This window comes from Mobula hypostoma, chromosome 1 (genome assembly GCF_963921235.1).
Source record: "Mobula hypostoma chromosome 1, sMobHyp1.1, whole genome shotgun sequence".
NCBI classification, from domain to species: Eukaryota; Metazoa; Chordata; class Chondrichthyes; order Myliobatiformes; family Myliobatidae; genus Mobula; species Mobula hypostoma.
Genome location: NC_086097.1, coordinates 124173124 through 124189153, shown reverse-complemented (window position 1 = coordinate 124189153; position 16030 = coordinate 124173124). Strand labels below are relative to the sequence as shown.

At 42.3% G+C, this 16030-nt stretch overlaps 1 protein-coding gene across 1 annotated transcript in view; it reads right to left on the bottom strand.

Annotated features, from left to right (window-relative positions):
- Nucleotides 1-2581: 2581 nt before the first annotated feature.
- The window catches only part of LOC134350241 (sperm-associated antigen 1-like), a 143823-nt gene continuing 130374 nt past the window's right edge, over nucleotides 2582-16030 (bottom strand). Inside the window, exon 19 of the mRNA XM_063055258.1 lies at nucleotides 2582-7337. Within this exon, the coding sequence (XP_062911328.1) occupies nucleotides 7209-7337 (129 nt within the window). The 3' untranslated portion in view covers nucleotides 2582-7208. The remainder of the gene's footprint in view (nucleotides 7338-16030) is intronic.

The window sequence follows — 16030 nt, the reverse complement described above, 5'->3', positions numbered from 1 at the left end:
ATGCAGGTACAGCAGGCGGTGAAAAAGGCGAACGGTATGCTGGCATTTATAGCGAGAGGATTCGAGTACAGGAGCAGGGAGGTACTACTGCAGTTGTACAAGGCCTTGGTGAGACCACACCTGGAGTATTGTGTGCAGTTTTGGTCCCCTAATCTGAGGAAAGACATCTTTGCCATAGAGGGAGTACAAAGAAGGTTCACCAGATTGATTCCTGGGATGGCAGGTCTTTCATATGAAGAAAGACTGGATGAACTGGGCTTGTACTCGTTGGAATTTAGAAGATTGAGGGGGGATCTGATTGAAACGTATAAGATCCTAAAGGGATTGGACAGGCTAGATGCAGGAAGATTGTTCCCGATGTTGGGGAGGTCTAGAACGAGGGGTCACAGTTTGAGGATAGAGGGGAAGCCTTTTAGGACCGAGGTTAGGAAAAACTTCTTCACACAGAGAGTGGTGAATCTGTGGAATTCTCTGCCACAGCAAACTGTTGAGGCCAGTTCATTAGCTATGTTTAAAAGGAAGTTAGATATGGCCCTTGTGGCTACAGGGGTCAGGGGGTATGGAGGGAAGGCTGGGTTCTGAGTTGGATGATCAGCCATGATCATAATAAATGGCGGTGCAGGCTCGAAGGGCCGAATGGCCTACTCCTGCACCTATTTTCTATGTTTCTATGTTTCTATGAAACAGGAGGGACTAAAGGAGGAGGGTTGGGGTTACTAGTTAGGGAAAATATCAAGGTAATGCTCAGTCAGGACAGACTGGAGGAGTTGTCTAGTGAGGCATTATGGGTGGAACTGAGAAATAAGAAGGGTATGACTACGTTAATGGGGCTATATTACAGACCACCCAACAGTCTGAGGGATTTTGAAGAATAAATTTGTAGAGAGTTTACAGACTGTTGAAAGAAACACACAAGGTTCTTATGGTGGGTGATTTTAACTTTCCACATGCTGTAAAAAGACTAGATGGGATAGAGTTTGTTCAGGAAAGTTTCCTTAATCAGTATGTAGAAGTTCCACCAAGGGGGAGAGTGCGATACTTGATCTGATATCGGGGATGAGACAGTGCAGGTGACAGTTTATGTGGGTGAACATTTTGAAACTAATAGCATTGTGATTACTAGATGCAAACAAGGACAGGTCTTGTCAGCACAACACTCACAACACGCTGGAGGAACTCAGCAGGTTGGGCAGCACCCGTGGAAACGGTCGGTCAATGTTTCGGGCTGGAACCCTTCGTCCGGAAACGTTGACTGTTCCCACAGATGCTGCGCGACCTGCTGAGTTCCTCCAGCGTGTCGTGAGCGTTGCTTTGACCCCAGCATCTGCAGAGTATTTTGTGTTTACAGGTCTTGTCAGCGGTTTGAGATTCTAAATCGGAGAAAGGCCAATTTTGATGGTACCAGAAAGGATTTGGCAAGTATGGCTGCTTTCTGGCAAAAGTGTACTTGATAAGTGGAGGACTTCAAAGGTGAAATTCTGAAAATACAAGGAGTCCACACGTGAGGCTTCCTACCAAGTTAAGAGCCCGTGGTATTACAGGAAAGTTACTGGCATAGTTAGATCATTGGCTTATTGGTAGGAGGCAGCCAGTGGGAATAAAAGGATCCTTTTCTAGTTGGCTGCCAGTGACTAGTGGTGTTCCATAGCGGTTGGTGTTGGGGCTGCTTTTTATGCTGTGTATCAGTGTTTTAGATGGTGAATTAGATGGCTTTGTTGTCAAGTTTGCAGATGATAAAATTGTTGGAGGGGCAGGTGGTATTGAGGAAACAGGCTGCAGAAGGACAAGACAGATGAGGAGAATGGGCAAGAAAGTGGCAAATAAAATACTATGTTGGAAAATGCATGGTCATACACTTTGGTAGAATAAATAAATGTGCGCACTATCTTCTAAATGGGGAGAAAATCCAGAAATCTGTTATTCGAAGGGGACCTGGGAGTCCTTGTGCAGAACACCCTAAAGGTTAGCTTGCTGGTAGAGTCGGTTGTGAGGATGGCAAATGCAATGTTAGCATTCATTTCAAGAGGTCTAGAATACAAGAGCTGGGATGTGATGCTGAGGCTTTATAAAGCACTGGTGAGGCCTCACCTCGAGTATTGTGAACAGATCTGGGTTCCATTTAAGAAAAGATGTGCTGGCATTGGAGAGGGTTCAGAGGAGGTTCGCAAGGATGATTCTGGGAAGGAAAGGGTTAGCATATAAGAAATACCTGGGCCTGTACTTGCTGGAATTTAGAAGGGGGGGGGTGATCTTATTGAAACCTGTTAAAAGTTGAAAGGCCTAGATAGAGTGGATGTGAAAAGTATGTTTCCCATGGTGGGGGAGTCTAGGACAGGAGGGCACAGCCTCAGGATAGAGGGGCGTCCATTTAAAACAGAGTTGCAGGAAATTTCTTTAGCCAGAGGGTGGTGAATTTGGGGAATTTATTACCCCAGGCAACTATGGAGACCAGATTGTTGGGTGTATTTTAGGCAGAGTTTGATAGGTTCTTGATTGGACTTGGCATCAAAGGTTACGGGAAGAAGGCTGGGGAGTGAGGCTGAGGAAAGAAAAAAGTATCAGCCATGATTAAATGGTGGAGCAGACCTGATGGGCCAAATGGTCTAAATCTCCTCCTATGTCGTATGGTCTTGAAGCTTGTATGTGCCTGTCAGAATAAAAGGTAAATATAACAGATGTAGGGAACCTTGATTTTCAAGAGATATTGAGGCCCTGGTTGGTGGGGGGGGGGGGGGGGGGAGAAAGAGGTGCATTGCAGGTAGGAACAAATGAGGTGTTTGTGGAGTATAAGAAATGCAAATGAACACTTAAGAAATCAGGAGGGCTAAAAGAAGGCATGATGTTACCCATAAACAAGGTGAAAGAGAATCCTAAGGGATGCTACAGATATGTTAAGAGCAAAAGGATTGCAAGGGACAAAATTGGTCCTCTGGAAGATCAAGATGGTAATTCACGTGTGGAGCCAAAAGAGATGGGGGAAATCTTAAATGCATTTTTTTTTTGCATCTGTATTTACTCAGGAGACAGAGTCTATAGAAGTAAGGCAAAACAGCATCAGCTTCATGAACTCTATAGAGATTACGGAGGAGGTGTTTGCTGTCTTGAGACAAATTAGGGTTGATAAATACCCTGGGTCTGACGAGATGTTCCCTCAAGCCGCGTGGAAGGCAAGAGGATAAATTACCGGAGGCCTAGAGAGACATTTAAATCATTCTTAGCAACTGGTGAGGTGCCAGACGAATGGAGGATAGCCAATGTTGTTCTGCTGTTTAAGAAAAGTTCTAAACATAAACCAAGAAAGTATAGGTCAGTGAGCCTGAGATCAGTAGTGGGGAAGATTGGAAGGTATTCTCAGGGACTGCATATATAAGTACTTGGATAGACATAGATTGATTGGGGATAGTTAGCATGGCTTCCTGGATGGTAGGTCATGTTTAACCAATCTTTATCGACTTTTTCCCAAGGAAGTTATCAGGAAAGTTGATGAAGGCAAGTGGATGTTGTCTGCATGAACTTTAGCAAGGTATTTGACAAGGTCCGCATGGAAGGTCAAATAAGTTTCAGTCGCCCAGCATTCAAGATGAGGTAGTAAATTGGATTAGACACTGGCTTTATAGGTGAAGCCAGAGAGGGGTAGTAGATGGTTGCCTCTCTGACTGGAGGCCCATGATTGGTGCTGGGTTGTTGATTGTCATCTATATCAATGATCTGGATAACATGGTTAACTGGATCAGCTAATTTGTGGATACCACAAAGATTGGAGGTGTAGTAGACAGCGAGGAAGACTATCATGGCTTGCGGCGAGATCTGGACCAGCTGGAAAAATGGACTGAGAAATGGCAGATGGAATTTAATGCAGAGAAGCGTCAGATGTTAGACTTCGGTAGGACCAATCAGGGGTAGGTCTTGCACAGTAAATGATAGGGGATGGAGGGGTGCCGTAGAACAAAGATCTGGGAATACAGGTCCATAATTCACTGAAAGTGGCATCACCGGTAGATAGGGTTGTTAAGAAAGCTTTTGACACATTGGCTTTCGTAAATCAAAGTATTAAGTACAGGAGAATGGATCTTGAAGCTGTAGAGACGTTGGTGTGGCCTAATGTGGAGTATGGTGTGCAGTTTTGGTCACCTACCTAAAGGAAAGATGTAAGTAAGGTTGAAAATTGACAAGGTTGTTGCTGAGTTTGGAGGGCCTGAGTTATGTTGAAGGATTGAATAGGTTAGCACTCTATTCCTTGGAATGTAGGAGATTTGAAAGAGGTATACAACATTGAGTTGCATAGATAGGGTAAATGCAAGCAGGCTTTTTTCAGAGTTTGGGTGGGACTACAACTAGAGATCATGGGTTAAGGGTGAAAGGTGAAAAGTTTAAGAGGAACATGAAACTTATTTACTCAGAGGGTCATGAGAGTGTGGAACTAGTTGCCAGTGCAAGTGGTGCATGCGAGCTTGAATACAACATTTCGGGCAAGTTTGGGTAGGTATGTGGATGGTAGGGGTACAGATCTGGTGCAGGTCAATTGGAATAGACAGTTAAAATAGCTCGACAGTTTAAACAAATGAGATGGGCTGAACAGCCTGTTTCTGTGCTGTACTTTTCTATGGTTCTGTGAGGGAGATCAGTAAAGACACCAAAGAGAAAATATTTTCAAAAGCAGCCACTTGGAAATATTAGTGTGGGATGAAATGAAGACGTTATAATGCATCAGTGAGGGAGAGAATTAACTTGGACATTATTCCAGGCGCAGTTGTAGACTTCATGTTAGGTGGTAAACCGGAAATCCAAAAAGCAGTGATTCTAGTCACTGTTAACAAAGAGTATGAAAGCTTCTGATTATAGCGAAAAGTTAGAGAATTAACTATTGTATGAAGAATCATGTAATTGGATAGCTAAGGCTTCGTTCCCATTTTTGCTCAATATAGAGGGAGAGCCATGGCCATCTATAAAATGGGATAGTTCCCAGTACAGATGATCAGCTGTGTCTCTGCTGTTCACATGACTACAGAAGATTCAGTCTCATTCACTGATGGGAGTGCTGTGTATAAAAGATAATAGTAATTTTATCTTGGCATGGTCTGCTACTGCAAAACGATAACTTTTGTGTCACATAAGGCAGTGATAATAAACTTGATTCTGAAAATACAAGACACGAGAGCGTATCTGCAATTGGCAACATTTGCTCAAATTCTGAAAATTTCACATTAACCTTTTAAAATGGATTTCCAAAATCCAATTCTACACTTTTTGAAATGTATGCACTTTATTTTTCCATCATCAGGGTAGCTTTCCAATTAGTAAGCTGACAAAATATTTTACAATGGGAAATGGATGACTAAACTTTGAAGCCAATTTATTACGTCATTAAAAGACTTGCAGTGTACTCTATCACTTTGACTCTGTTCTGTTCCCATAAGGCAATGTTACTTTTATCTATCTAAAGTTACCCAGAACTATTTAATTGTATAACTAATTTGGCTGCATTCTTTTCTAACTACTCACCTTGGATGGAAGGAAACATGTCTTCACCTTCTGAATGCTTTTGGGCCATGGTTCATGTATATCAGCAGGACGGCTTAACTGTGCTTGTAAATTACGGTTGCTTCCTGATGGTAGTGTTAGCCTTTAAGATGCATGTTGTAATAATTGTACCACTTGTAATACTGGGAAATAACTAAACTTTTGATTAACATTTACTTAGAGTGTTGTGGGCAGCTTTGGGCCCCTATCCAAGCAAGAATGTGCTGAAAATGGAGAGGGTCCGAGGAGGTTCATCAGAATGATTCTGAGAATGGAAGGGTTAACGTATAAGGCGTGTGTGATGGCTCTAGGCCTGTATGTGCTTGAGTTTAGGAGGATTGAGGGAGGGGTAATCTCACTGAAACCTGTCGAATAGTGAAAGGTCTATATAGAGTGAATGTGGAGAGGTTGTTTTCTGTAGTGGAGGAGTCAAGGACCAGAGACAGAGTCTCAGAATAGAGGAACATCTCTTTAGAACAGAGATGAGGAGGGCCGCCTTTAGCCAGAGGGTGGTGAATCTGTGAAGGCCAAGTCATTGGGTATACTTAACGTAGAGATTGATAGGTTCTTGATTAGTAAGGAAGTCGGAGGTTATGGGGAGAGGGCAGAAGAATGTGATTGAGAGGGATAATTAATCAGCCATGATTTAATAGCAGGACAGACTGGATGAGCCCAACGATCTAATTCTGCACATATGTCTTAGGGTCTAACACCCAAACCAAATGTTCTTTCACTTCACATTCATTATGAAGGGTTTTGTACAGCTCTAAGGACTAGTGAAGATGACAGAATACACTCCCACAGATAAATGCTTAGAAGACAGTAATAATGAAACTGAAATCAAATCTAATGTTAAGAAATGAAGAGACTACACAAGTCAGCATCATTGTATAAGATCTTTAGCCAAGGCTCTGCAAATATCTTGCAAAGTTGTTGAGAAAAATTTTTTGGCAAGAAGAGTGATCAATACAAGTATGGTTTATTCCTACAGTGCAATAACATAACAGGCTGAAATATTTTTTACAGGTCTTTGATCTTAACTGAGAGAGTGCATCATAGTGCAGGAGGTTTTATCACAGACTGGCAATATCTTGTACTAAAGTTGTACATAACTACAGATTTACTGCATTCTATATTTAGTATTCAAGGTTTTATCGGTAGCAAATATGCTTAATTCCAATGAGTATGAATAAATTAGTAGCCTTCACCAAGCATTCCACAAGCACAAACCATTTATTCTAATAAAGGACTAAGCAAAGGAAAAATCTCTTTTAATAAAACTATTCTGAAACTTGGGCTTTGTGAAAACCTAAAACCCTGAAAGGTAGAACAGAGTTGATAAAAACAAAGTAATTGTTCTTTGTTCTTGTTTTATCAATGGGGATCTGAAACTGTTCAACAGGAGGAATAGATACATTGTACTAGTTCATTGGAGAAATGAGGCCACAACTTTGAAAATGGCTATGTTCCTCAAGTAAATAATCAGCTCATTCCTGTGGATGAATGAAACCTACTTGAATGGGGTACAGTGAGGTGCTTCACTGAAAGACATTTATGTCATTTCTTTTGGTTCAACAAAGAATTAACACAATAAAAGTGACGAGGCTGCAAGTGATAAGAGTTCCATAGTTTCTAGCCACCTGAGTTGCATTTTAATATATTAATATTGTGACTCCTAAAAAAAAGTACTATATATCATAGTTTCTTGCTAGATTTCGTACATCTTCAGAGGTAAACTCGGTGCTCTTCAACTGTAGCAAACTGCTAAAGAGTTCTTCTACTTGATCTCTTTCTTTACCAGCAATCGCTGATGCAATCTGCACAAAAATCATATAAAATTAAGATCAGCCATAAATTACATGAGCAATTTAAAAACAAGCTGTTAGCACTATCTAGCCATTGCAATCTAATTTTATAAGTGAATTTTATAAAGCATATACTGTAATTTTGCTTTAAAATATTTGAATGTTTTGTAAAATCATATTCAGTTTTGTGTACAAGTTCATCTTGTTATGATGATGTATGATGTTCCTGATCCTCTAATATTAGACTCACTATCTTCAAAACAAATGGACTAATTCAATTGATCATCCAATTTATTAATCTTTCAAGAATGATTTTCTTGGGTCAAATTGGACCATTTGGATCTGCTATTTCATGTGCAAAGAAAACATTGCATTGACTGGGGTGAAGCAGGTGTGATTTTGAAGGCACAGTGGCCTTCATAAATCAAAATACTGAGTACAGGAGTTGGGATAGTATATTGAAGTTGTATAAGATGTTGGTGAGGCCTAATTTAGAGTATTGTGTGCAGTTCTGGTCCCTTTTCGGCAGGAATAATATCAATAAGACTGGAAGAGTACAGAGAAAATTTACAAGGATGTTGAGATCCTGAGTTATAGGGAACAATTGAATATATTAGGACATTATTCCCTGGAGTGTAGGAGAATGAGGAGAGATTTGATAGAAGCATACAAAATTATGAGGGGTATAAATAGGGTAAATGCAAGCAGGCTTTTCTGACGGAGATTGGGTGAGATTAGAATCACGGGTCATGAGTTAAGGGTGAAAGGAGAACTTCTTCACTCAGAGGGTGGTGAGAGCATGGAACGAGCTGCAGCAGAAGTGGGTTTGATTTTAACATTTAAGAGGAGTTTGGTTAACTACATAGATGGAGGAGTATGGAGGGTTGTGGTCCAGGTGCAAGTCAATGGCACTCAGCAGAATAACAGTTTGGCAAGGACTAGATGGGCTGAGGACTTGTTTTTGTACTGTAGTGTTTACTTTATCTTAAGTTACACAGCACAATGTAAGCCCTTCCAGCCCAAGTCACGCCTCGTAACTTCCAACAAACCCAACTAACCTAACCTAATCAAGGGACAATTTACAATGACCAATTAACCTGATCTTTGGACTATGGAAGGAAACCGGAGCACCTGGGGAAAACTGACACATTCCACCGGGAGGACGTACAGACTCCTGACAGAATGGCGCTGGAATTGAACTCTGTACTCTGGAACACTCCCAGCTGTAATAGCATCACACTGACTGCTATGCCACTCTACTTTGTTCTATGATTTTATGTAAAGATTATTGCCCTGGATTCCCCTGCAGAAAGAACACAATAAATATAAATATATAAGATTAGCTTGTATACATAAGCTGATTGTGCATAAAGTGACGCAACGTACTGATTATCAGTACACAAGGTGAGTCTGACAAGGAACGTCAAAGTGGTGGTGCTACTTTGTTAAGTGCAGGGGTTTTGTAATAGTGGCCACAGAATTCTGTAGTGTACTTTGGAATGGATTCTAATAATTTGTCTACTAGCTAAACTAACTGGTTAGTAGTAACCCAGCTTTTGACTGACTTTGTAAACAGCCATACAGTGTTAGTATTTCTCTGACCCTCTGAGAACATTTCTGTAATAGATTTGGGAAACGGGGTATACAGTATTTTATCCAGACCTTCTGATTATCCATCTCCACAGATGCTAATCTTATTATTCCTTCTATTCTATTACAGGTTTTCCTCTGTGGCTCATGCCTTTTGTTTTGATTTATTTTACCCTCTATGTAACTCACGATCCAGGGACTCTAAATTTGCGAGTACCAGCCTTAAAAGTTGTGAATCTGGAATTTATTGTCAGATATGGCTGTGGAGGCCATGTCGTTGGGTATAATTAAAGTGGAGGTTGATAGGTTCTTTATCAGTAAGGAAGTCAAAGGTTTCAGGTAGAAGGCAGGAGAATGGGGTTGAGAGGTGGAATAGCAGAGCAGACTCGATGGACTGAATAGCCTAATTCTGCTCTTACGTTTTATGGTTTTATGACCTTTTCCTTTGTTTACCATGAACTCCATGAATCCTCATTGATAGTTGCTTATTTATCTTCAAGTAGTTACTTATTATACTTACAATCTATCTTTGCTAAAACAGTTATTGGTCTGGTAAAATTTGATTTAACACAGATGACAATCATTCCTCCGAATGTGTCCTTTTCAATAAACTACACTAACTCTACAACTACCCCAAATTTGTTCTGCCATTGATATGTCTTCCACCAGCTCAGCTTCATTCCTATCCACCTGATTGGACTCACTAACACAGCCTAGAAAAGTTCTCCTGAAATCAAGAAGGAACTCAGCAGGTCAGGCAACATCTATGCAGAGGAATAAAGAGTCAATGTTTTGGACCAAGACCCATCATCAGGACTGAAACATCAACTGTTTATTCCTCTCCATAATAGGCTGCCTGACCTGCTGAATTCCTCCAGCATTTTGTGTGTGTTGCTCCGGATTCCCTGCATCTGCAGAATCTACTGTGTTTATGCCCTTTAAACCTTTTTACACTGTACGTCACTAATTTGAAAAATTTGAATCTTCCACATTACTATTGTTTGTTTGCATTTGTTGGTGTTTGCCTTAAAATTTGCTTTCTAAGCTCCTCTAGAGATCCATGATACAATGTGGTTCAAGACACCTGTATCTCTGGATTTCCAGCATTTGCAGAATCTCTTGCTGCTCCTACTGTGAAAGTCTCTGATGTATGGCTACCCTGAAAAAGCTTAAATCTTCTCTTTGACGGGAGTTTAGTGAGACCCTCTCTAACTGGTCCCCCTCTGTGCTATCTGCTGCTCTCTGACTCTTCGACCATGTGCTCACCCAGACTTGATACCACAGCCACATGCCCTTCTTGGACATTTGTCTTTGCCCCATCTTGTTCCATATGATTTCCAGCTCTGTTTTTGGGCCTCCCAGTTTGGACCCACCAAGGATCCCTGGTACAGTACAAGTAATCGATAGACTGCTTCTCCAGCTGCTTCTCACTCTGAATGAATTCCAATCCTCATTCCCAGTCTAACATGTAGGTCCGTAGCCTCCTCTACTGCCACAAGGAGGCCGCTCCCAGTTTTGAAGAGCAACACCTCATATTCCATCTTGGTAGCCTCCAACCTGATGGCATAGACATTGATTTATCTAACTTCCAGTAATTATTCCCCCTTCCCTTCCCTTCCCTCTTCTTTCATCCCCTACTCTGGCTCCCCTCTCACCTCTCTTCTTCTGACCAGCTTATTACCACCGCTTCGTGCCCCTCCTCATCCCTTTCTCCCACGGTTTATTCTTGTCTCCTATCAGATTCTTCTCCAGCACTCTACCTTTTCAACCTATCACCTCCCAGCTTCTTACTTCATCCCCCTCCCCCACCCACCTACCTACCTCCTCATCTGACTTAATCCATCATCTTCGGGCTTGTATCTTTTCCCTCCGCCTACCCCCTCATTCTGGCTTTCTCCCCCTTACCTCGCAGTCCTTGTGAAGGATCTAGGCCTGAAACATCAGCTGCTTATTGATTTCTTGAGGTGACTGCCTACCCTGCTGAGTTTTCCTAGCATGTTCTGGGTGTTGCTCTGGATTTCCAACATCTGCAGAATTTCTTGTGTTTCTGATTTCCTTTATAGTAATCTGCCACAATAGATTCAACCCTTCCCAAGAGCACAAATAAATTGCAAGGTTGATACCCCGGCCCTGCTGAGTATCCATCCCAACTTCTCAACAACAGCTGGTCCCAATGTTGCAGAAACTTAAACCACTGCTTCCTGCACTCTCTTCCCAGTTACTCACCCATCTTCCAGTTACAGCACTTATTGTACTGATTCAAAGATCATCTTACTTTCAAAAAATAGTCCTATTTTAAAATATTAACATAGAATATACTATAGAACAGTAAAGGCCCTTTGGTCCACAATATTGTGCCGACCCTTTTACCTACTCTAAGATCATTCTAATCCTTCCCTCCTACATAGCCCATCATTTTTCTTTCAACCATCTAAGAGTCTCTTAGATGTCCCCAATTTACCTGCTTCTACCACCAGTACTGGCAGGGTGTTCCAGGCACCCACCACCCTCTGTGAAAAATGTTGTTGGATCTTATCAGCTATTCATCTTATGTTGACAGAATTTCTGCAGCTGTGACAGAATACCTATGATGCTGGCACTATCGCATCCTAGGATCACTGAGTAGTTTGCGTGCATATCTATGGAATCCCCTAAAGATATTACTTCCTACACTGGGGAGCTAAGCCAGCCATGGTGCTTTGGACTTGGCTTAAGGCTTTACACAGGGAGCCCTCTTCCCCCACAGACATTCAGACCTGGTTAGAGTAAGATGACCGCAGTGGATCAGTTACAGCAACACTTTACAGCTGCCAACTGCAAGATAGGAATTCAATTCCCACTGCTGTCTGCAAGGTGTTTGCATGTTCTCCCTGTGACCTAGTGTGCTTTCTCCAGATGCTCTGGTTGTCTCCCACAATCCAAAGTTGTATGGTGAGGGTTACTGAGCTGTGGGCATACTATGTTGGCACTGGAAGTGTGGCAACATTTGTGGGTTGCCTCCAACCCAATCCTTGCTGTTTTGATGCATATGACACACTTCACTGTATGTTTCGCTACACAGGTGACAAAAAAAGCTAATCTTTTTCAATCCCGAAATATCTACCTACCTGTATTGTTTTTTGGCTGCCTACTAGTCACCTAGTTTTTCCCTGCCTGCACTCTTCTAAGCTGCAAGGTGACAACCCAGCCAAATGCTTTGTCTTTCAGGTGGACCATAAGTGACCCTTAAAACCTAGGACTTGAGCTCCTGCAGGTGATGACCCTTTCTGCACCAATGCTTGCCCAGGATATGAGAAGTATGGAATTCCCTTATCATACAGTGTGCATGACTTTGAGCTCCTCTCCAGGCCCTCAGTCAGTATCCTGTCATGGGATTGTAGAGATTGACCCTAATACTTATTAGCCCCATCTCTGAGATCCATCTTTCAGACATAAAATGCCAAAAGAGTCATATAGAACACCACAGCACAGAAACAGGCCCTTCAGCCCATCTAGTCTGTGTCAAACTATTATTCTGCCCAGTGCCATCGACCTGCACCTGGACCAAAGCCCCCCATACCCCTCCCATCCATGTAGTTATCCGAACAGTTCTTAAATGCTGAAATCGAACGCGCATCCACCACCACTTCTGCTGGCAGCTCATTCCACACTCTCACCACCCTCAGAGTGAAGCAGTTTCCCCTCATGTTCCCCTTTCACCTTTCAGAAGTCAGGTCATTACAGTCACTGTAAATAGATTATTGTTAGCAATTTGGTTGCAGTGTGATGAGACTTGGAATGGTGTAATCACCAACCTGCAGTTCTGCCATGACAACACACACATAATGCTGGAGGAACTCAGCAGGTCAGGCTGCATCCTTGCAGGAAATAAACAGTTGACTTTTTGGGCCAAGACCCTTCATCAAGAGTAGAAAGAAAGGGGGTAGAAGCCAGAATAAACAAGTAGGGAATGGGACGGAGCAGAAGCTAGCAGGTAATAAGTGAGACCAGGTGAGAGGTGGAAGGTTGGTGGGTGGAGGAAGGGGTTGAAAGAGAATGATGTTAGAAGCTGGGAGATAGTAGGTGGATGAGATAAAGGGTTGAAGAAGAAGGGATCTGATAGGAGAGCAGAATGGATCATGGAACAAAGGGAAAGAGGTGTGTAACCAGGAGGTGATGGGCTTCTATAGGGGTGAAATAGGGGAAGAGGAAGGGGTGAGAGGGCCACCAGAATAAGGAAAAGCAAATGGGCAAGGGGACCAGAAACACAGAGGAGAGTGGCTACCTGAAGTCAGAGAAATCCGTGGTGATGGTGTCAGGTTAGAGATACCAATAAGGAATATCAGGTGTTGCTCCTTCAACTTATCTGGCCTTATCGTGGTAGTAGAGGAGGCCATGGACAGACCTGCTGGAGATGGCAAAAGTTGTGGAGAATGATGTGCTGGATACAGAGGCTCACAGGCTGGTAGGTTAGGACAAAGGGAATCCTATCCCCTATTCTGTCAGAGAGGGATGGAGTGAGGATAGATAAGTGGGAAATGGATGAGATATGGTCGAGGGCAGCATTGATAGCAATGTAGGAAAAACTCCATTTTCTGAACAAAGGAGGAAATGAGAGAAGGGAATTATACACGAGGAAATCTGCAGATGCTGGAATTTCAAGCAACACACATCAAAGTTGTTGGTGAACGCAGCAGGCCAGGCAGCATCTCCAGGAAGAGGTACAGTCGCGCTTCGGGCTGAGACCCTTCATCAGGACTAACTGAAAGAAGAGATAGTAAGAGATTTGAAAGGGGGAGGGGGAGATCCAAAATGACAGGAGAAGACAGGCGGGGGAAGGGATGGAGCTAAGAGCTGGAAAGTTGATTGGCAAAAGGGATATAAAAGGATCATGGGACGGACGGGAGGCCTAGGGAGAAAGAAAGGGGGAGGGGGGAAGCCCAGAGGATGGGCAAGGAGTATAGTAAGAGGGACAGAGGGAGAAAAAGGAGAGAGAGAAAAAATTAATAATGATAAAAGATAAATAAATAACGGACGGGGTACGAAGAGGAGGTGGGGCATTAACGGAAGTTACAGAAGTCAATGTTCATGCCATCAGGTTGGAGGTTACCCAGACGGAATATAAGGTGTTGTTTCTCCAACCTGAGTGTGGCTTCATCTTGATAGTAGAGGAGGCTGTGGATAGACATATCAGAATGGGAATGGGACGTGGAATTAAAATGTGTGGCCACTGGGAGATCCTGCTTTCTCTGGCAGACAGAGCGTAAGGTGTTCAGCGAAACAGTCTTCCAGCCTGCATCGGGTCTCACCAATATATAGAAGGCCGCATCTGGAGGACCGGAGAATAGCATTCTCACAACTGACAGGATTGGAAGTGTTTGCAGAAAGTGACTGTGCAGGTCTGTGGTCTTGTAATGTAAGCCAGCAGATAATCTGTCTCCAGAGACAGGCATCAAGAATGGGGAAAGAGGTATCAGAAATGGACTAAGAAAATTTGAGGACAGAGTGGAAATTGTTGGCAAAGTTGATAAATTTGAAGAGCTTAACATGGGAGCATGAAGCAGCACCAATGCAGTTGCCAACGTAGTGCAGAAAAAAATTGGGAGTGGTGCCAGTATAGATTTGGTACATGAACTGTTCCATAAAGCTGATGAAAAGGCAGGCATAGCTGGGGACCATGCGAATGCCCATGTGGTTTGTTTAGTTTTGTTATAATGCTTACGCTGGGTTTGGATAAAGTGCGAGGACTCAAAAGAGAAGTTGCTGAACATAAGAACCAATTTCACAAGATCAAGGAGGCCCTTTGCCTCTTCTACTTATCACTTCCCAGCTTCCCACAGCATTCCCTAGCATCACCCTTTTTCCAATCCTCACCTGGTTTCCCATACTACCTGCCAGCTTGTGCTCCTCCTCTTCTCCCACCTTTTTTATTCTAGCTTCTGCCCCATTCCTTTTTAGTCTTGATGAAGAGCCTTGGTGGAAAATGTTGCCTGTTCATTTTCCTCCATAGATACTGCCTGACTTGCTGAGTTCCTCCAGTATTTTGTTTCAGATTTCCAGCAACTGCAGAACTGCTTGTGCTGTACTTCTATTAACAAATGGGATGCAGTCCCTATCCATGATAGAACCTCTTACTTCAGAGGATGCTTTATGCATATGCTTCATATAACCACTGTACGTAGTTACTTTGCAAACTAAATGTAAAGCTCTAGTCACAAGCTTTAGTTTCACTTTTTTTAAACAGAAGTAGTTCCTTTATCCAGTAGTTTTCATCTGTTGTGGTTTAGCACAAACTTCAGGGTTTCCTTTTGAAAACCAAGATAAGGTATGTACACTATTTACTTGGTGATGCCCATCTGCCTGGTCGGACTCAACCATGCTAAAAACCTGTGGGAAAAGCAGAAGTAATTTTTTTTTTTATTGAGAAGTTGAATATCAGGTTCCTGAAGACTTGAAAGATGGAGATTTTTCAAATATTTGCTTGGTCCATTGCCTTGATTCCAGTATGAAACAATTTGGCAGTTAAAATTATATCAAAATTTTTTGTATTAAGTGGAACAAACTCACATAATTTGCCCTAAAAAGTACATGTAGTGAACTGACGCAACTACTTTTGACCAATATATATTTGGGGAGGGCGGGAAAAGCTTTTATTTTACATACACTGATTTCACCCTCACGACAAACCATAAGACCAAATGAGATAAGGCCATTCGGTCCATCAAGCCTGCTCTTCCATCATGGCTGATTTATTATCCCTCTCAACTCCATTTGCCTGCCTTCTCCCCCTAACTTATGATACCTTTACTAATCAACAACCTATCCATCTCCGCTTTAAATACACCCAATAACTTTCGGGTACATGGCAAAGTACAGCAACCCAGTAAACAACTGGTTAATTTGTTTTAGACATCATGGAGATCGTGATATTGGGAGAATGTCCAGCTTTTCTGTAAATATCCACATGGGATCTTTTATGGCCAAGAACGGGTTAATATTCATAAAAGTCATCATCCCTTTCATATTAAAGTCTTGGTCAAGATCAGGCAAACTTTGTGGGACTTTGCAGATGAAATGCTTTTACTATGTGAGGCCTAACAAATGCAGATAATTAATTTTTTGCCTACACCAAAAAA